Source organism: Elgaria multicarinata, chromosome 6 (genome assembly GCF_023053635.1).
Source record: "Elgaria multicarinata webbii isolate HBS135686 ecotype San Diego chromosome 6, rElgMul1.1.pri, whole genome shotgun sequence".
Taxonomy (NCBI): Eukaryota; Metazoa; Chordata; class Lepidosauria; order Squamata; family Anguidae; genus Elgaria; species Elgaria multicarinata.
Window position 1 is genome coordinate 95,588,260 of NC_086176.1, and position 21,381 is coordinate 95,609,640.

General features: G+C 44.2%; 1 protein-coding gene across 1 annotated transcript in view; it reads left to right on the forward strand.

The window, feature by feature from the left end:
• Positions 1-974: 974 nt before the first annotated feature.
• EMB (embigin) overlaps positions 975-21,381 on the forward strand; it is a 41,131-nt gene continuing 20,724 nt past the window's right edge. The window contains exons 1-2 of the mRNA XM_063128087.1: positions 975-1,209; positions 16,933-17,025. Of these exons, the coding sequence (XP_062984157.1) occupies positions 1,119-1,209; positions 16,933-17,025 (184 nt within the window). The 5' untranslated portion in view covers positions 975-1,118. The remainder of the gene's footprint in view (positions 1,210-16,932; positions 17,026-21,381) is intronic.

The following is a 21,381-nucleotide window of genomic DNA, read 5'->3' on the forward strand; positions in this document are numbered from 1 at the left end:
GGTCACCCATTCATTCATTCATTTATTTCATTGCTATCCCTTCCAATAGCCAAGGCTCTCAGAGTGGTTCACAGAAATAAATCTAAAAAAATACAACATAACAAAAACATAAAATCGTTAACATGCAAGATTTAAAGCTAATTTAAAACAGATTTAAAAAAATAAGATAATGTGACCTCATAAAACAACATATTTAAAAACCAAACTAAACAAAAAACACCCTCCAGTATATGGCAAATGCCTGGAAGATGAGGAAAGTCTTAACGTGGTGCCAAAAAGATTACCATGTTGGTGCCTGGCAGACCTCAATGTGGAGGGCATTCCACAATCAGGGAGGCTATCACCAAGAAGGCCTCTTCCTTGGTGTCCTCCTCTGAACTTCACTTGGAGGATGCACTTGGAGAAGGGCTTCAGATGATGAGCATAGTATACAGGTAAGTTCATTCTAAGAGAGGCGCTTTATCAAGTATTGCAGTCCTGAGCCATGTAAAGTTTTCTAGGTCAAAACAAGCATCTGGATTTGAGCTTGGAAGCCTACTGGCAGCCAATGCAAGCAAGCCAGAATCAGTGACAGATGTTCAGTTCAGCCTTTCCAGACTCTGCTATTGATCTGGCAGCAGCATTTTGTGCAATCTTCAAAGGCAGTCCCACGTAGAGTGCACTGTAGTAGTCTAACCTGGAGGCTGGGCAAGGCTGCCTGTCAGCCCCACCCCCTCCATCACCTATTCCCTGATTCTTTTGATCTGGGGATGCCAGCGACAGAATCTGGGGACCCTGGGTGGAAAAACCCCACCGTTCATTTTTTTGCTTCAGGGAAAGGCGGTGGGGTCCTAAACAACTGGAGAAGGGGAAGACCCGTTTGTTTTCCCCTCCCTCTGCGGCTCAAGGGCCCAACGGGGCGAACGATTCGCTGGTGCTGCTGCGGACTGGCTTCTTTTGACGTCAGGATCCTGTTATTAGTCCAGCAGCGTCAGGGCAACGGGAGTTTCAGAGACGGAGAGAGCGCCTGTTGCTGGAGCTGCGAGTCGCCAGTAGGGGCGCTGCGGAGGAAGGTGCCGAAGCCCATTGCGGAGCGATTGCAGGCTCGCCCCGGCAGCAGCGGCAGCAGCAGCAGCAACATGAGCTTCGCGGAGGCGCGCCTGGTCCCGCTCGTTCTATTCCTAACCGCTTTGCGTTTCTCGGATGTCAGCAGCAGCAGCAGCACCCCAGGTAACGCGTTTGCTCCCCTCCCGCGCCCCCGTTTGTCTGGGCGGCTGGAAAGGCTACGCAAGCAGCATCCGGGCGTGGACGAGCCCTGGGTCTCCTTCCAGGGAGCTCAAGTCACCTTGAGAAGATTTGTTTCGAGTCCCCCACCCCACCCCGTCCCCCGCAAAAGAAAGGGGGGAGAAAGTCTTATGAATTCCCCCCCTCCCGGGAGAAGGGGTTCGATGCTTTAGGAGGTGGCGGTGGGCGCTTAGGAGAATTGATCTTCCCCCGGTGCGGAGTAGAATTCACCCAGACTGCCTCCTTTGCGACATTCTGAAACGATCCCGCCCATCTCTCCGTGGCTGAAAGCCACAAAGCGTAGGGTGGTCCTACTTAAGGGTAGACCCATTGAAATGAATGGGACTTAGGATAGTCAAGCCTCACCCAAGTCAAGTCCGTCATGCCTAACCTACGTCATGCCTAAGTGAAATGAATGGGAGTTAGGTTAGTCATGCCGAAGTCCCGTTCATTTAATGGGTCTCTTCTAAGAAGGGCTAACGTTAGATGCTAAGCGTAATTTCCACCTTATGAATATTTATTTATTTATTTTATTACATTTATATACTGCCTCACAGCCGAAGCTCTCTGGGCGGTTTACAGAAGTTTAAAACAGTGAACATTAAAAGCAAGTATACAAAATTTAAAACCATCGAGAACATAAAAACAACAATTTAAAAATAACTATTCTGGGGTCAAAGGCAAACAAACTCAGCATATGTTGTTAACTGCCAGGGAAAAGACAAAAGTCTTGAGATATATTAAAAAATCAAATTTGAGCCCTTTTTTTTAATCGTTACTTTTATATTCCACTATTCTTCCAAGGGATTTAAGGCTGTACACGTGATTCTCGCCCCACCCCACCCCTGGTTTTATCCTCAGATGCGTTTTCTGGGTGAGTGGGGATTTGAAACTGAGTCTCCCCTGGCCTAGGGCAATAATCCAACCACTATGCCAAATGCAACCCCAACCTCCAACTAGATGCTTTCCAAATGCATTGGACTACAACTCCCATATCATACCAGCAGAATTGGAATGATGGCAGTTGTAGTCTGACACATCTGGAGGGCACCAGGTTGGGGAAGATCGGTGTAAGAGATTCCCAATTTTGCAAAAATCTTACTTCCTTTGCCTTAACTAGTTTGTGAAGATTCACAAGTGAAGATTCCAGCAGGTGGTAAAGTAGAGGCAGACAATGGTTGTTGTTTTGAGAAATTGAAGTGTGTGTGTGTGTGTGTGTGTGTGTGTGTGTGTGTGGTGGTGGGACCCGGAAGCACTATTTCCTGTGGAATTAACTTAGCAATGTAAGGGTGATGATTACAGGTTGTGAATAGTTGGCTCTGCTGACTTTGCATACATTTGCATCACAGTCCTCATGTTGACTCAGAAATAAGTCCTGTTGAATTCAGCAGCAGCTGAAACCCAGGTAAATACACATAGGATTAACACTTTAAGCTTTAATTGAATGATCACAGGGGATAACATTTTTGGGGGGGGGTAGTTTTTGTTTTTGCATTTCATTGCGATTTGACACCCCCATTTGACACCCCACCCCCACAGCCAACAGAGGATAATGCTTCCTGCCTTGATGAAATGGATGCCAGCATGTGGAAGCTTATGTCACACAGATGAGTTAGGCCTTAAACATGCAACCCTGTGCATGTTTAGATAGAAAAAAACTCCTACAACTCTCAACATTCCACAGCCAGCATAGCTAAACTAGAGCTGTGTGCAAGTGGACTCTCGAAATTCTTCACCCAGTTTGTGGGTGGAGAAATTGCAGGGGAAATTCACCGCATTTCTCCACGGGAAAGTGAAATTCTCTAACAATTTCACCCAGGTAGGCATTGGCAACCATTGGCAAAGGTTGTAGAACAACTTCTTCTTTTTCCCCTAAGGTGGTTTTTTTTTTTTTTTTTTTTTTTTTGTGGGGAGGTGGGGTTGCGCTGCCAATGCATCTAGCAACAGCATCAACTGTGTTGGTAGCCTGGCCCTCATTTTGCATTCTCCACAATGCCCCATAAACCTAGCATCACTCCAGGGCATTGAGCGGAAGGAATGCCAAAAATAATGTTAAAAATCTCAGAAATTTTCTGAGAAAAAGAAATCTTCTGAGCAATTTTGGCTCAGCTGTAGTTGTCATTCTTCAGGTCTCAACACCTTCCCCAGGGTCTTCCAAGTGTTACATTTCTGAGCGGTGATTTTGGATACATATTGCATCTAATGCAAGTCCTGGCTCCCTGCCCCCCCCCCCCGCCCCTGCCTCCAAAGGTCCTGCAACAGGTGTGATTTTGGAGGGGGAGGGATCTTGCATCCATCTTCAGGAAAAGGATGGAGCTAATTCTGTGCCAAAATCCAACCTCCAATTTCCTGAAAGTTTTCTTCCACCATGAAAGAGGCTTCCATTTTTCTGCCTCATTCTCAGGGCATTTTTATAATTTTGAATGTGTGTTGGTGGTGTTTTTGACCTTACCTAATTGCTTTGAGGTGGCTGAGGGCACGGTCTGTATTTTTTTTTCCTATTACACATCTCACCATTGCTTTCGAATTGCCTGCACTTCCTGATGAGAAAAGGCCCTATGGAAGGGGTGAATTCATGATGTCTTTCCTCTGGGCAGGAAGTGCAGGAAGTCAAGGAGGCTGCACTCTGTGAGATATATGATTGTACAATGAAAGAACAGGATACTGACGCACACTCCACAGCTATCTCATAAGTAAGTTAAGTACAAGAACCATGAAGCAAACCCAAGAGCATTTCTCCGAAATTTCTATTCCTTGGACTTCCTTTTCAAAAGCAATTTGTTTTCTATCAAAGTGAATGAGAAGCGTTGACATTTTCATGGAAGAAATTTTTGGCACAGCACTATGCTAAACATACACAGGATTATGGCTTAAGATGCCCAAGGATTCCTTTTTATTTCCTGCAAAGTATGTTCCCGTTTGTTTGCCCGTGCTCTAGTCAAACAGGCTTTGCAGGTTTTGGAAGCACCATGAAACTCTTGTCCAGTCCAGTCACTGATGCTTGGAGGGGACAGGAAAATGCTGACAACGATAGTACCACACATTCCTTGTGCTAGATATGATCAAGGAGACATGTAGGAGAGACACAGGCCAGAGATAGCCCCTTACCCCTGGACTGGAGACCAAGTCCAACAAGAACATTTTGAAAGAGTTAGGTATGTTTAGCCTGGGGGAAGACAGACAATGAAGAGGTGAAATGAAAAGTTGGCAGTCTTCACATATTTGAAAAGATGCCACACAGATGGTGGAATGCATTTGCTTTCTGTTGCATCCTAGATGGGACACAAACCAATGGATAAAAACTACAAGGGGTTTCAATGAAATGTTTGGAAGGTAGATGGATGGGTTATTTAAAATGAATCCACAGACGGTTTGCATTTCTTTACCAATAAAAAGACAATGCACATACATACAAACATGCTTCAGGAAGAACTTTCTGATGGAATTTGTTGCTTGACAGGGACCAGAGAGCTTCAAAAGGTGCTGGTCACGCCTTCATTAGAGGTTACTAAACAGAGGCTGGGTGTCTACCTATCAGGGATGCTGTAATAGCAGACTTCTTGCATTGGCAGGGGGTTGGACAAGACAACCTTTGACGTCCCTTCCAACTCTATAATGTTATGATAATGTCTACTGTAGACCCCCACTGTGCACTGAGGGCTCCGTAGCACAAGGGCTTGAATGGGTTTCAGTCTTGGGACAGGCCAGACTTTGATACAGGTGCACAGATCCACAAGGATAAAGACTTCTTAATGAGTCCCCTTAGGAAGAGGACTTAGGGTCCAGCAACCCACTGCTTCAACTGTAAATACCTACTCTGCTTTCTTATATTGAAGAGTCCTGACTCAGAGGCAACTTTAAGACTAACAGGTTTACTATAGAATAAGCATTTGTTTACCTGAGACCACAACAACAGATCTTGAAGCACATTTTCTATAGTTGCCCGCACTCACAGACACACACAGAGTATATGCACACAAGGTTCCCTATATTAATCTTATATTCCTCTTGTATTTATGGCCACTTTATCCAACAGTGTATACAATGTTTCTCTATACCCATTTGTGAATGTGTATAAATATATATGCCAACTGAGGTTAACAGTCCACCAAAGCTTCTACCGAAATACATCTGTCACCAAAATTTCAGATGCCTCATGATACCTTTATGCTGGCGCCCCTCCCCATAATTTAACATCGCTGACCCTCTGAACGTTATATTACAGCCCTGTTTGGCACACCCATTGCTGATATCTGGCAACCATTTGCCCCCACTCTGCCCCAGGTTTGCATCATAATGGAGCTCCTAAAAAAAGTGTTATTAGTGCTTCGTGTTTGGAAGCGAATTGAGAAAAGATTTCACTGAATCACTCATTAAGTGATACAAAATAAAATGGTTCCCTCTTTTATGGACCAACATCTGTTAGGATTTGCTACAGTTATTAATTAATTAATTAATTAATTAATGAGCCTGTTCATAAGACACCTTAAACTCTGATGGTTAAGGCTTTTGGTTAAGCAGCAGGGTTTAAGGTGTCTTGTATGATGCGTTTTGCTAAACCCTGCTCACACGCTAACTCCAGTTGGACCATCTGCAGCAGGGTTGGTGGCTTTAACTGTGGCTTAAAGTGTTGTTTGCGATAGCACAGCTTGAGGTTAGTGCTAACCCCAGAGAACCACAGTTTTGCTAGCCATAGAGCCTGAAGTGCCATCTAATAGTCCCACTCTTTCCCCCTTTTTATGTGAATGTTAAAAAAAAAAAACCCAAAAAACAGAAAACAAATCGTGAAAAGGAAAAAGGAACAGAATGCCAGTTTCCGGGGAGCACAAATGAGCAGGGTTATTGTCTTCATGCCCCACTTATGGGTATCCCAGGGACATCCTATTAGCCACAGTGGAAAGTCGGATGCTGGACTAGAGCAGGGGCAGTGGAGGCTGGTGGCTCTGATGTCAGTGGGGTGGTGAATACGTCCCTGATTCAGTCACAACCGGTCAGAACCCTAAAGAAGCCAGCCACCATGGAGAGCTCCTTTGGAGTTCTGACTGAAGCCCAGATTATATTCCTTGCCCCACATCAGAGCCACCAGGATCCACTCATGATTGGTGCAGAAACTCAGGCCTTGGAGCCAAATCCAGTCGTCTCCCCTGCCTCGATTCTAATTTGGCCCTCTGAGGTTCCCTTAATTGTTTGATGGTGTCCTGGATTTTGTGTAGTCCCCCCCCTGCCCCGTTCTATGAGGTTGAAAGGCCTCTTCTAAGCCTCTGACACTGGCAATAAGAGCTTTCACCTAAAATAGACTGGAATTTTATGGTATTTTGTACTTTTGGGCCCAGCCCATTTTGCCTTCAGCCTCTGCCCACCACTGGGATGTGGTTCCCGAAAGTTCTTTGGAATGGAATTCAGCCCTCAGGGCTGAAAGGGGTTCTGCACCCCTGGGACTAGGTGGACCTTTGATTGGTACTCAAAATGATGGGTGGATAGGAAAGGTAATGGAATCTACAAGCCCCATCCCAACCTCACTCCTCTCAATTTTACGCAAATCATGCCCTCATTTGGCTTTTTAAAAATAGTAGCTAAGGGAGCAATCACAGTAGGCAAGGGGCCAGAACCCTCTGTCCAGCCACCAATAATTTGAGGGCTGCCTTTGGTATGATCCAGTAGGGTTTTTCCTCTTAAGAACCTAAGGTGAATCTTGCTTGATAACAGCGGCCAACCAGAACCCTTGCAAGCAGGAGGCGAGTTCAGTAGCACCCTCTCCCCATGTTCCCCTGGTATTCAGAGGCTTAACTCTAACCAGTATAACCTATTTTGTTTCAGTGTTTGTTTTGGAACAGGACGGCTTTTTTTATTCCAAAGGAATGTATGTTAAAATAAGAACTGTGGGTGAAATCGTATCCAAGGCTTACAGGCGGTGTTCTGCCTCTAATGACACATTAATTTCAGCGGCTTTAGCAAAGGCCAAGATAATCTGACGATAATCATTCACCTTGCTGTGCAATAGCCTTTGTGTTAGGCTAGGGCTGCAATCCATAAACCAGGAAAGTATTTGGGTTTAAGGTATTATGATCCCATTATTCCAATGTTAGCTATGCCCAACCTTAAACCACATTATGGGAGAATAAAACACATTGGGGCTTATTCTTGTGCATACTGTGTTTAGTTAATTGGCATGAGCCAGGTTAAATACAAGCTAAACACCATAGATTGTGACTCATGCAACTTTATTGGTTAGAGGGCCTAAATTCTATTATCTTGGGTCTTCACTTTGGGTACGATCCAACCGAAAGTTATCCAAGGACAGATCTCATTTGAAATGAATTGTATCTTTGCAAAAGGTTACAGGGCTGAGTTTCGCTGCTCCCTTCTCTTGTATAAATATGATCAATTCACTTTAGAATAATAATAATAATAATAATAATAATAATAATAATAATAATAATAATTTTATTTCTTACCTGCCTCTCCCTCTGGATTGAGGCGAGGAACAACATAAAAAAATATATAAAACTGATTAAAAACATATAAAACTACTACATTATTAAAATAACAGCCAGGCATGTTAAAATTTGACTGGGTAACCCTACCGGAAGGGAACAGTCTTTGTAGGGTTTTTAAATTCAGAAAGACTGTTGAGTTGGTGGATCTCTCCCGGCAGGCCATTCCACAGTCTGGGAGTGGCAGAAGAGAAGGTCCTCTGGATAATGGTTGTCAGCCTAGTTTTCACTGACTGAAGTAAATTCTTCCCAGAAGACTTGAGTGTGTGGGGTGGTTTGTACGGCAGAAGGCGATTGCGACGACACCGACCTTATACAGAGGGCCTGGCCTAGCACACCCTTCTTAAGCCAAGTGCTACCTCTTGAAAAGCCTGAGGAAAGGGTAAAAACAACACAACTTCTCCCCTATATGTGAGGGAACAAGGTAAAAGGTTTTGGCAAATAGGTTCTATTACTGAGGTACGGAACAGCAGGTGCATTTTTAGATGTTTTTTACACTGTGTAATATAGCAGGTAATCACTCCAAGCTGACACATGGTTTGTGGTAACAGAACACAAAGTAAAGTTTATTGAAATTTAACAAATCTTTAGTATTTCAATTTAAATCAAACCTGCATGTTTTTATATTCAAAATAACAACCCCAAGACCCTTAAAATTCTCACTCCTCACACCAAACACTCTCACGAAGCACAAGCTAGACTAAAACTCCTAGACTAAAACCAAACCTCCCACCAAACAAACAAAACTCCAACTCAATCTCCTCAGCCAACCTATTTATACTCCTCCCCCCTCTCTCACTGCATCACCAGACACAACCACTCAATCAAACATTCTGCACTCACTAGACATACAAACACCAGACATACCTTAGGGACAGAAAGGTGGATATCGCCACAGCAATCCTTATGTCTTTGTATAATGCAAATTTAGAAAGAATTATTGTAATTTAAATAAAAATGCAGTACATCTCATCACACTGTGGGCAGCTGTGACCAGGTGGCCTGTGTACCTGCCAGTTCAGCCTACTGCCCAGCTGTTAACTGTTGATGGCAACAGTTCTTAGGGTTCATTATCTTTCAACTGCAATTAAACAGGCTGTCCACTGTAAAAGAGGATACCTGGTCACCCTGTCAGTTAGCATGCCAACTCTTATCATCCCTTCTCACAGCCTTTACCATGTAATGTTCCAAAACATCTGGTGCTCTCCAGATGTTTTGGAACATTATCCATGCTGGTTTGGGGTGATGGGAGTTGAAATCCAAAACATATGGACAGTGCCAGGTTGGAGGAAAGTGGCCTTAGCCTATTCAGATGACATGACTGGTGCAACCGGTCCCCTGGGGAGCAGGTCTGTCATGGCAGGTTCTGCTTCCAGGGTAGGCATGTTCAGTTGGCCACCTGAACAGGCCTTACGCATGCACATGCATGCTACAAACCCAGTTAGTTTGCTGCATTTTTGCACCCATGATTGCAGACATGGTTTCTCCCTTTCCTTACCCCTTCTGGACCTTAACCTTATCTGTTACAGTCTGTCCTGGGGCTAAAACGTACCTCTTCGGTGTGAATGGGACAGATGGTGGGCAGACCTCCAAGAGCAGTCGGTCTTCGGCAGCGCCATTTTGGACAAAGCAATGCCACCTCGAGCAAGCCCCCTGCATGGAATATCCATGCCAGGTGCCATCTTGGAAACACTTCCCTGCTTGAGGAGGCCAGCCAAGGTGCGCGGCCAGGGGAGGAGCCCAGCCTGATGAAATGCAGCAATTTAATTTTAGTGTCAGGAATTTTTTTGTTTGATTTGTTTAAAAAGCTAAGTATTGCTCTGTGATTATTAATTATCTCTCACACAAGGTTGTCATGGGGATGAACAAGTTGCAGACAGTAAAGCAGTTGTGCAGTACTAATGCTATGGAAATAGTAAATAGGAATAACTAACATAGAACTATACTTACAGGTTAGTTTCTTCACATTCCATCTGTCTTGAGTGTTATGTCAATCTTAATACTCATGTACATATCTACTTGGAAGTAAGCCCCACTGAGTTCAATGGGATTTTCTCTTATATAGTAAATTCACATAGGATTGCTGCATTAATCAACACTCTGCTAGACATTATGCTTCGGAAAAATACCACTAGTGTTACAGGGACTAATGAGTTATTATTAAAAGTTGGCTTTGTGACCTTTAATATTTTTCATCTGAAATATTTTAAAATCTTTAATAAACTTCAGTTTCCTGCATAAAGTTATTGATTATAACATTTTAGATTTTTTTTTAACTGGGTCTCTGTACTTCATTTAAGTGTGTTTGCATTTGTGTCATCTCCTGAATTTCATTTCATTTCTTCATCATACTGTAGTATCACCCAGAAGCAAAACACAGGATGTGGTTATGAAGATGACGAGATAGGGCTATGCAGATAGAAATCAGCTTAATTCTAAATGGATCATATTAAGATCTATGGGACTTGCAATAAGCAAAACATTTGGGGGGAGGAAACTTGCCATCCTCACCCGCAGTCCCCAAAAGAAACCATAGTCACCAAGAATAGGGGTAAAGTTAAGACCTTGTTTGTAAGTAATAGCAAATCATGGTTTAATTAACCATGGTTTGTTGAATTGTGGGTTATTGTTATGCGTTAATCCAGAACCATGGGTGAACCATAGTTTGTTGTTGGGTTTTGAACTGTGGGTTGTTGAAGCCATTGGGTTGTTGTTACATTTGAACCCAGAATTGTGGGTTGTTTATTGGTTGTTTCACCTGGCTACACAGGCAGCAGACAAGAGTGGTAAAAAATAACAACCCAGCCTCTTTACATTGTAGTACTGCAGTTGGGCTTCAGTGAGGGAGCAGGTGAAGGAAGGGGAAACAAACTACCGAGGGACTGAGAAAACAAACCATGTTTTAAATAAACCATGAGATAATGTTGTGTGTGAACCAGTTTTAAGTCTCTATTCCAGTATTTATTTATTTATTTAATTAATTAAAACATTTGTATCCTGCCCTATATCACTAGGATCTCAGAGTGGCATACAGATAAAATCATACAGTATGTAACATGAATTGATGTTATGAAGTCATCTCATTTCCCTCTAGTCAGATCCTTATAATATGTACAGCCTTCTTTCCATCTCCCAACATAATGAACACATTGACCCAGTTTGCACATAATGCCAGTTCATGGGTTGTATAACCCATGAATTGGCAGGACCACCAGAAGTAAGCAAGTGCTCTGTGTCCCATACTCTCACTGCTCCCCCCTTTTCATCTGCTTTCAGCAACAATCCAGGAATACCCTGTCCCTGGGTTGTTTGATGTGACATGTGAACCCAGAACCCTGGGTTGTTGAGGGACAAACAACTTCAGTTTGAACCCGGGGTTCATTTTTGGTTTAAAAGTCTGGATTGTATGTTGCTTAACAATCCTGAGTTCTGGGTTCACACATTGCATCAAACATCCCAGGAAAAAGGTGTTTCTGTGTTGTTGATGAAAGTGGATGCAAAGTTTGCCACACATCAAACTTGTAGAACCATTGTTTTTACAGAAATTGACCTCAGATTCTGATTCATTTGGATTGAATGCAGCAAGGAATTTCTGAAACAGCCACACTGCTTAAAATATATTGTGACTGTCTTCACAGTTTTAGACACATGAGTATAAGTCTGGCTATATAACTCAGCTTCCCCAAGCTGGCAGCCATTGGATGTGTTGGATCAGCTGGGAATGATGGGATGTGTGAGTACCAGAGAGTACCAACTTCATGAATGCTTGTGGTACCTAATTACCTACCATACCCAGCTTGGGTAATTCTTCTTCTTAATGAGAAATGACCAGAAACATGCCAAGGCCTCAAAACAGCTTAGCTCCGTGAGTGAAGGCCAAACGACATGTCATGTTAGCTACATAGCATGTAGCTGAGCTGAGCCTGATAGTTGTGCATGTTCCTGATTCAGATTGGGACCGGCATTGCTCTGGGAGGGGTGGATTAAATCTCCCCCCATGCCCCCCAAATTCACTCATGGGGTGGTGGTTGTTAAAAGAGAGACAGAGAGAGAGACAGAGAGAGAGAGTAAGGGAGTGAGTGAGTTTCCGTTGACTCCAATGGATACTTTTTAAAAACCCTCCTGAAGCCGGGAGGGTTTAATTTTAGGCAAAAATGAGCAGGAGAAAGTTGAATCCTTTCCTTTTTGTGCGCATTGGTCCTGACCTCAATCAGGATGGTGTGCAGTTACACTAGAGGAAAACAAAGTACAAGTCGCAACTACACACTATGCATTTAGTGTAATGTGTGATTTGGCCCTGAGTTAGCCAGGGTCATGCCAAAATGAAAATCCCCATAGGTCCTCCTTCTTTCTCCTTCCTTCGATTGTGCTTTTGCACCCTTGACTCTGGTTCTTGCCCATAAGTTGGGATGTAGGGATTTTAAATCTCTTCTGTCCGTGTTTCGCAGGTGGTGAGGTGTCCTTTCTTCCCTTGTCCACTCATTGACAGAGTTGGATGTTTTTTATAATAATTTCCTTGCGCAGATGTGCTAACCTGCATTAGTTAACATGCATTAGCACGAATGTGAATTTCCGTCAGTTTCCCCCAAAATGAAAAAAAAAAGTGAAAATGTGCACCCCCACCTAAATCCACATTCATCCTATTGGGGGAAATCTGCATTTTTGGTCAATGTGGTCCCCCACCCCATTTTGTATTTTTGTATGATCAAATTTGCATACAATTCTGCAAAGTAAAACAACAACAACCGTCTGCAAGTTTGCAAGACTTGGAAAAAGCTGATCCACTGTGGAATTTGTGGGTCAGACTGATAGATCCATCCTGAGGAGAGAGCACCAGGCTGATTTAATTTCCCAGTATGTTATTGACAAAGGCATCATTGGCTATGATGATCTCAGATAGGTCATTTTGCCTTCCTTCCACTTTGGGGACCTAACCGAGATGATCTCATCTGCCTGGTGCTGGCACAGCATGTTCTTTGCGGGTGGCCAAGGAGAAATGGAGAAGAAGGGAAATGGAGACAGAACTACAGCTGACAGAGGTGAAGGATGCCATCTGCTGTGTGACTCTACAATGCAGGGGTGACGCATTAGTCCTGCTAGCATGCAAAACGGTGTAATGTTGAAGGATTCCTTCAGTGGCTCTTTGGAAAGCATAAGGAAAGTGGATGAGTGGGGAAGAGCGTTGTGGAAATCTTTTAGATGAAAGACGTTTGCTTTCCCCGGATCCTGTCTCCTGTAGATGACCCTCCAGCAGTATTTCAGGAAGCAGCTTGAAGCAAAGTGGGAGGGAAAGAAAATAGTGCCTGGTCTGGAAGGGGAGAAGGGCTTGAACATTAAAGATAGGCATCATCCAAGGGAATAAGCATGACACTGTACAGGCGCTTGGAATTTCTGAGACTCAGCAGAAGCTTAATGCTCCTATCTTTTCTTTCATTTTTATCCAGCCTTTTTTTCCAAGGAGCTTAGGACAGTAAATATCTAGCCAGAGGAGGCTGGTGGCTCCAATGTTCACGGAGTGGTGAATCTGCTATGGGCTTCAGTCAGAACTTGTCAGAACTCTTAAGCAGCTATCCTTTAGAGTTCTGATGGGTCCTGACTGAATCACGGAGCCTCGACTGAATGTGGTTCTCCTTATTCTTTTTACCCTCACAGGAGCTGTGAGAAAGGAGGGAGGTTGAAAGATCAAGACTAGCCTGAGATCATCCAGTGAGCTTCTTTGCTAAGCTTGCCCATCTCTTAAGATCTTCTAAAGAAGCCCTTCTTCAAGGACTCTCTCCAGCAGAGGTCCGCGAATAGGCTGGCCATGCAGCCCATTTTAGACAGGACACTCCTGAGTTTGAAGGCATGCCTTCTTCGAAGAGCTGTCCAGTCCAAATCCAGTTTATAGTTAAAGAGCCATAAGAAGTTGTCCATCAACAATTAGCACCAGGACATCAGACTGAGTAGCACTGAGGCCACCCTGTCACAGTTTTCCCTGCAGTGGTGTGATATTATTATTATTATTATTATTTATTTATATAGCACCATCAATGTACATGGTGCTGTACAGATAACACAGTAAATAACAAGACCCTGCCGCATAGGCTTACAATCTAATAAGTTGTAGTAAACAATAAAGAGGGAAGGAGAATGCAAACAGGCACAGGGAAGTGTAAACAGGCACAGGGTAGGGCAAAACCAACAGTGTAAAGTCAGAACAAACTCAATATTTGAAGGCTATAGGGAAAAGAAAAGTTTTGAGCTGAGTCTTAAAAGCAGTGATTGAGTTTGTAGTTCTCAAGTGTTCTGGAAGAGCGTTCCAGGCGTAAGGGGCAGCAGAAGAAAAAGGACGAAGCCGAGTAAGGGAAGTGGAGGTCCTTGGGCAGGCGAGAAGCATGGCATCAGAGGAGCGGAGAGCCCGAGCGGGGCGATAGTGTGAGATGAGAGAGGAGAGATAGGCAGGAGCTAGGCAGTGAAGAGCTTTGAAGGTCAGTAGGAGAAGTTTATATTGGATTCTGAAGTGAATTGGAAGCCAATGAAGAGATTTCAGAAGTGGAGTGACATGGTCAGAGCGGTGGGCCAAGAAGATGATCTTAGCGGCAGAGTGGTGGACAGAGACCAGCGGACTGATGTGAGACGAAGGAAGGCCAGAGAGAAGAAGGTTGCAGTAGTCCAACCGAGAGATAACCAGTGCGTGAACGAGAGTCTTGGCAGAAGAGACAGACAAAAATGGTCGAATCCTGGCAATATTATACAGGAAGAAACGACAGGATTTAGCTACTGCCTCGATGTGAGGAGTAAAGGAGAGCGAGGAGTCAAATATAAAGCCAAGACTACGAGCTTCCTTGACCGGAGTAAGCGTGACATCGTTGACAGTAAGGGAGAATGAGAGGTGAGGAGAAGGTTTAGGAGGAAAAACTAGCAATTCAGTCTTTGCCATGTTAAGTTTCAAATATATTTTGAAAATATATTTTATATCTATTTTAATTATAGTAATTATTTCTAAACTTGCATTTATACATATACTTTTTATATGTAAATTTTATGTAAATTTGGGCTTTTTTTGGTGATGCATACAGATATTCCCTGGACAAAGTGCTATTAGCGGTAGAAGGTACTGGACTGTACATAAAGAAAGAATTAAACCTCAAAGTTGCCTTGTTTTGGGGGGATTGAGAACATGTGAGTATGTGTCAGTGACCCAGGTCATGTGTCATAGTGGTGATTCCTGGGTTGTTTAACCCAGGTGTTGAGGGACAAGTAGAATTCACAAGCCATGGACAATTGTTGGGATAACTATGGGTTTCTTAACCCATAAACAACCCAAAATGTCCAGGTTTGCATATCATAAAGTAACCCAGGAATGGGGTGTTCCTGGGTTGTTAATTAAAAGTGGAAACAAAGAGTGTGGCTCATATGATCAGCTTGTCCCCCACAGTTCCTGGTTAAACAACTCAGGAAATGCTGCCATGATGTGTGAATCAGATCAGTATATTTTGACTCATTTTGTGCATTTCTCAGGAAATGCAGGAGTGCCCAGAAATAGCTCTTTCCATTCCATTTTCATCATTGTCTTGATTTATAAGGGGGGGGGAGACTTTTTTCTCATACCCAGCCATAATAGAGAGTCACGGCACCAATGTTGCATTTTCCATATTACTCATAACCATTAATTAGTGTTTGTAGCATTTAGCTCTTACAAAATAGTTTTTAAATTCACTGTAACTAAATTGTCAGAAAAAAAGCTATCTCCAGGAATATCCTGAGGACTTCTGTTTTGAGAATCCATGAGGTGTTCTGAATCTCTCAAGACTATGTCATTTACATCTGCCATTTACGCTATTCGATTAATTTCTAGCATTGCCAGTTGATTAACCGTACAATTCTTTAAATGCCTACTCAGAAGTAGTGATGCCACTGAATTTCATACTTAGTTGGTTCATTGGTCAAACCCCATGTGTTTGTAATGTTCTGCTTGGTAGTGAGCTTGGATCTCTGTCTTTGAACTATGTTATTAATTTCAGAATAGATTGCAAGCTTTGGAGCATGCACAGTCTGCATCTAAAGTATGGCCTTTCTCTGCTGTGCTGAATAGGTTGGTTTAACCTTTCTCTTTTAGGAGGATGATGTCACTTTAACCCTTTTGGGAGAAGTTGGCATTTGAGCTCTTCCACACACCAATCATGTTTGAAGAAACCCATATACCATGAGGAATGGTGAATAAATGTTGTGTAGAAAGGCCACGTGGAAACAGCCAGCCGTCGGCCAGGGACCAACAAAGCTGGACACGGTGCAACAGCACCCTCCCACCCATGTTCCCCAGCAACTGGTGCACACAGGCTTACTGCCTTGAATACTGGAGATAGCACATCAGGACACATGACAACACAGCATGACGACACATCACACAATTCTAAACTATAGCTCTCAAGATGCAATTTGATATTACACATGTGCAAGATCTCATATACACAGAATGAGATCTTGAATTAAAGGAGAACTCTGATCCAAGATTACACAGATGAATTCATTACTTTCCAACTAAATAACATTCATTTGGGGTAGATTTGCCTATTACTACTCTGAAGTAAGTCCCAGTGAATTCAGTGCAACTTTCTGACAGATAGATGGGTGTAGGATTGTAGCCTAAACCTCATTTTCTTTCAAATGTTCTACCCATTTGGAGTACAATGTGTCACTGCAGTTTTACGAGATTCTAATTTTAACCCAAGGAAGCTGTTAAAGACCATTCTCCACAATCTGACACTTCGCCACTTTACCACAGGATCAGATGGTGGCCATTATCAAAGCATTTGGAGATCTGCTTGCTATATCTGCATAAAGGGTCCACTCTGTTCTTAGGAAATCTAGGACCTCTATGATACTGAGTCTGTTCAGATGACATGCTGAGCCATGGTTAGGCTGCTAACCCTTTGCAGCAAATAGTTAGTGAGCGTGTTTAAACTGTGGATATGTAGCCACCATGGTTAGGAATGGTTCACATGATGCACTGAGCCATAATGTTTAGCTCAAAATGCTAGTGTGTAGTCTGAACAGGGTCATTGGTGTGTGGATGTGTGTGGGTGCGGTGTGTGTGGGTGCGGTGTGTGTGTGTGTGTGTGTGAGAGAGAGAGAGAGAACACAATTATGTCATCTATACTATTTATAACTACAATATTTTCACTTTTTTTTAAAGCTACTTCTGTGACAACAGAAAATGTCAACCAGCAAAATTCAGAGAGCATTTCCAGCAAACCAGGATTCAGTACAGCAGAATATACCACCCAAGGTAGCAACCAATTTCTTCCTCTTTTTTTGTATAACTACTTTTCAGTTGTCACATGCACATTGTTTATAGCAGCAGGGTTGGGGAACCTAGGACCCTCCAGATGTTGTTGGATGACAATTCCCAGCATCCTTTACTGCTATACAGACTGTGGCTGAAGGGACTCAGAGTCCAAGGACAGCTGAAGGACCATGAGTTCTCCACCACTGCCAAGATAATCTCACTCTTTGGAAGTTTATACCTTTCCAGTTCTCCTGTTCTTCAGAAGAGAAAAATAAGGCTCAGGAATGCTTTTTCGCATGACTTCTGTCTTTTATGAATATTATCTATTTGTCACTCATACCAGGAGAAGTGTCATGGACTGATGGACTTGCATTTTTCAGTCCAGTCAAATACACCAGGTAGCTTTGCTGTAAACATTGTACAGGAAAAAGTGTCATGTGATGCAGCCCCTAGTGAGTACAGAACAGCACGTAGCTAAATCCTGCAATCCGTACACCATTTCAGTTGGAGATTGGCACACTGCCACCATGTCCTCCTTGCCTCTTCACAAATGTAGAAAAACCAGATGTTTTTACCTGGATGTTCACTGGCTTGGAGGCCCCTAGGCCACAACATACCCTCAAGGATGTGAATCAGGAGCCACAATATTTTGCCTCTACCCATTTCCTCATTGCTCTCACAAAGATATTGAGGGAATATGGAGGCCCCCATCGGTGGCAAGAGGACATAAGGTAGGCACTTGTGAATCACCGAAAAAGAGGACAAAAGAGGACTGCAATTTGTCTAAAATTTGCATATGCTAATTTATATGTATACATGTACATTTAGAAATTAACATTACAATTTCAATAGAAATATGGTGCATCTTGTCATAGTGTGGAAGACTATGACCAGGTGACCTGTGTGTCTTGCTCAGTCTGCTGTCCAGATGCTGCTGATGGGCAATTTTCAAAGCCCAGCGCTTCCTTTTGATGGCTCTTTATGTTTAACGTAAACTTGACAGCCCTTCAACATAGAGCACTGTCTTCTGGCAGGCTTTCAAATAGAGGACTGAACAATGTAAAAGAGGACACATGGCCGTCATATGACTGCCTTCTGGCAGGCTTTCAAATAGAGGACTGACCAATGTAAAAGAGGCCATGTGGCTACCATGTGACACAGCAAGCCTACAGCTTCTAGGGAAGGATCTTCACTAGAGCCCCTTCACTAGAGTCAGTGGTGGGCAGTACTTTTTCAGGATACAATGGTTTCCACCGAGGCATACTCTAATGAATCCAGTGGAGGACCTACTGTGTTTATAATGCAATCGCACGCCATCGTCATACAGACTTGCACAGTATTTTAATTGTGGGAGAAGTTGGGGGAGATTGAAAAGTCTTGTGACCAAAGCTGTACCGCTTTGTGACGCACGTTTGTGCCACACATTGCATATTGAAGTGGGAGGGGTGAGCTCTTGCCTCTGGGTATTGTGCGTTTGCGTGTGTGACTCGGCTTACAGAATGCACACCTGCGTTGGTGCAAAGAAACGTATAAAAATGACAATTCAGAGCTCTGCTGCTCAGTACATATGCAGTCAAAAGTAGTTGCCCCCAAAATAATACAGGGGAGGAGGAGGAGGACGATGAGGAAAACGATGTGGGAAGGGGGCTATTCTTGGGTGCCAGCCCCTCGCAAAATGCCCCCTTGCTACAGCTACCTCCCCCCACACGTCTCTCTCCTCCTCCTTTTGTTCCCTGCTTTTTCCTCAGTAACAGCAGCAGTGAGTGGCCATTTTGCTAGGCAGCCATGCGAGAATGAGTGAGGAAGGCTGAGGGAGTGGATGGGGTGGAGGTTTCCTGCCCACAAATCCCATTAAAATCAGTGCAAGGAAAGAGCAGGGAACAAAAGGAGCAGGAGAAAGCATGGATGGGGGAAAAAGGCTTCAAAGCCACTCCTACCAGTAAAAGTTATAATACTGCTCAGTTGAAACACGCATGTCGTTGTAAAGCATGGAAACCTCAGACACCAGAAAAAACGTTGTAAAGGTAGCTTGGTAAAAGTGGTATTTTGACCCTGTTCAGGCGAGATGCTAATCCACTGGGGTTAAGCCCTTTAAATTATATATAAAAGTTTGTTTCTAAATCTGCATTTGTTCATACACATGAAAATGTGCCAGTTTTATGCATGTCAGTGTCCTCTTTTTGGTGATGGACTTGCATTTTTCAGTCTAGGCAAGTGTACTGGGTAGCTTTGCTGTTAATATTGTGTAGGAAAAAGCCTAGAGGGCCTAGAGGTTATTGGGATCTACAGGCCTCTGGGAATACTTTGTCCTTTTAAACCATTTGGTCCCATTTTCGATAAGCCTTTTCACCAAAGTGGCACAGTCCAAAGAAAAGTGTCATGTGTTGACTGTGCTTATTGTGTAACCTGGCCCTCAGTTACATTTCAGGGAAATTCAGATGTTTGTTTCTCAACTTGGAGGCTTCCTGTACAGATTTCCTGTAGCAGGGCAGGGTTGTTGCCTCCAGACTTCCAGGAAGTATCTAAATGAAACAGAGTGTTGTACTTAAATGGTCCTTTGCTCTGACACAGTGGGGTTCTTCTTAAGTTCTTAAACTCCATTCTACAATCCATCGGGCGTCTCTTCCCCTGCGGAACCATTAGCCAAGGTGTCCAACAAACAATTGCCCTTCCAGCCTCTCCTAAATCAAGACGCCCAATACTTGCTCCCAAACGTTTTATCTCATCTACAGGAAGGGAGGAGCTTTATAACAGCAATCCAAATATTATGCAAAATTAAATCTTAAAAGGAACCAGTCCCCTGAAAAATCAGAATACTATTTTTTTTAATGATCTAAAGCTGGATTTCTAAACTAAGGCGGCTTTCTCTGTTCCTATTATTAAGTACATTTCTGTCCTACGCTTCCTCCAAGCCAAATAGGGAGGGCATCAAGGGATCCCCTCTGCAGTGTTTTCTTCACAACCACCATGTCAGGTGGGTTTGGCTGAGAGGTCCAATGTCACCAATTAGCTTCATGGCTGAGTGGAGATATGAGCTTGGGTCTCTCTGATCCTATTCTAACTTTCGAAACACTGGGTTTGTAATCTTCAGATGTGATTGGATGTGAAGCCAATAGGGACATAGGAAGCTGCCTATACTGGCTCCATTCAGCCTAGTATTGTCAACAATGACTTGCAGCAATGGCTCTCCGGGGTTTCAGGTAGGTGATACCAGGAATTGAACTTAGAATCTTCTGCACACAAAGCAGGTGCTCTACCAGTGAGATATGGCCCAATTATTCCCACTGTACCCATAAAGAATACAGCTTCATTCACTGCTGTATTTGTATTCCTTCACACATTTGCAACTTGCTTACTCATGCACATGCAGCATTTCTGATTGGGTGGAGAGGTGCTGATGTACATACAAGCATGTATGTGTAGGCATGATACAGGTGTGCCAATGAATGTGCCTGCCATGGGGGACAGAGCATGCCACCACCCCTCCACTGTACCTGCACTGATTGAATGCCGGCCCTAATGCCTGACAAGGGCTGTAGCTAAACTGAAATTCATCTTCTGAGAGAGGAAGTATACATTATGAAGACCACAGGGCTGCCCCTGAAAACTGAAGCTAGTGTGGTGTGGTAAGTGTTGAGCCAGGGTTGAATAGACCCAGGTTCAAATCCTACTCATCCCTAAAACTCACTGGGGGCCTTGCTAGACGAGGCCTTAGCGCGCCTTGAGACCCGGTTTCCCTGCTGTGCGTCCAGATGACGCACAGGGGAATCCGGGCCCAAGCTGCACTGAGGCCTCCTCCAACGCGCCATAAGCAAAGTCGCTTATGGCGCGCCTTTTTCGCAGCCCCAGCCTCAGGCCGGAGCTGCGAAACGTCTAGGAAGGTCTGCGGCTTTTTGCGGCTACTTGCTCGCGATTAGCCACGAAAAGCCGCGGACCTGGCACAGCGCTCATATGAGCGCTGTGCCCATCGGCCCGGGGGGGGGGGGAAGAGAGGGGCAGGGGGAAGGATGGCAAGGGGGGAGGGCAAGGGGGAGGGCAAGGGGGGAGGGCGGGTGAGAGAGTGCCGCGTGCCGCCGCCCGAGCAAGCAGGTGAGCGGCGCTTGCCTGGGCAAGGCCTGTCATGGGGCGGCATTGCCCGGGCAAGCGCCGCCACCCGAGCAAGCAGGCGAGCGGCGCTTGCCTGGGCAATGCCGCCCCATGCCAGACCTTGCCCGGGCAAGCGCCGCTCGCCTGCTTGCTCGGGTGGCGGCGCACGGCGCTCTCTCACCCACCCTCCCCCCTTGCCATCCCCCTTTGCCATCCTTCCCCCCCCCCCCCCCCGTTTTAAAAAAAGGACTTACCAGTCCGCAGTCTTCG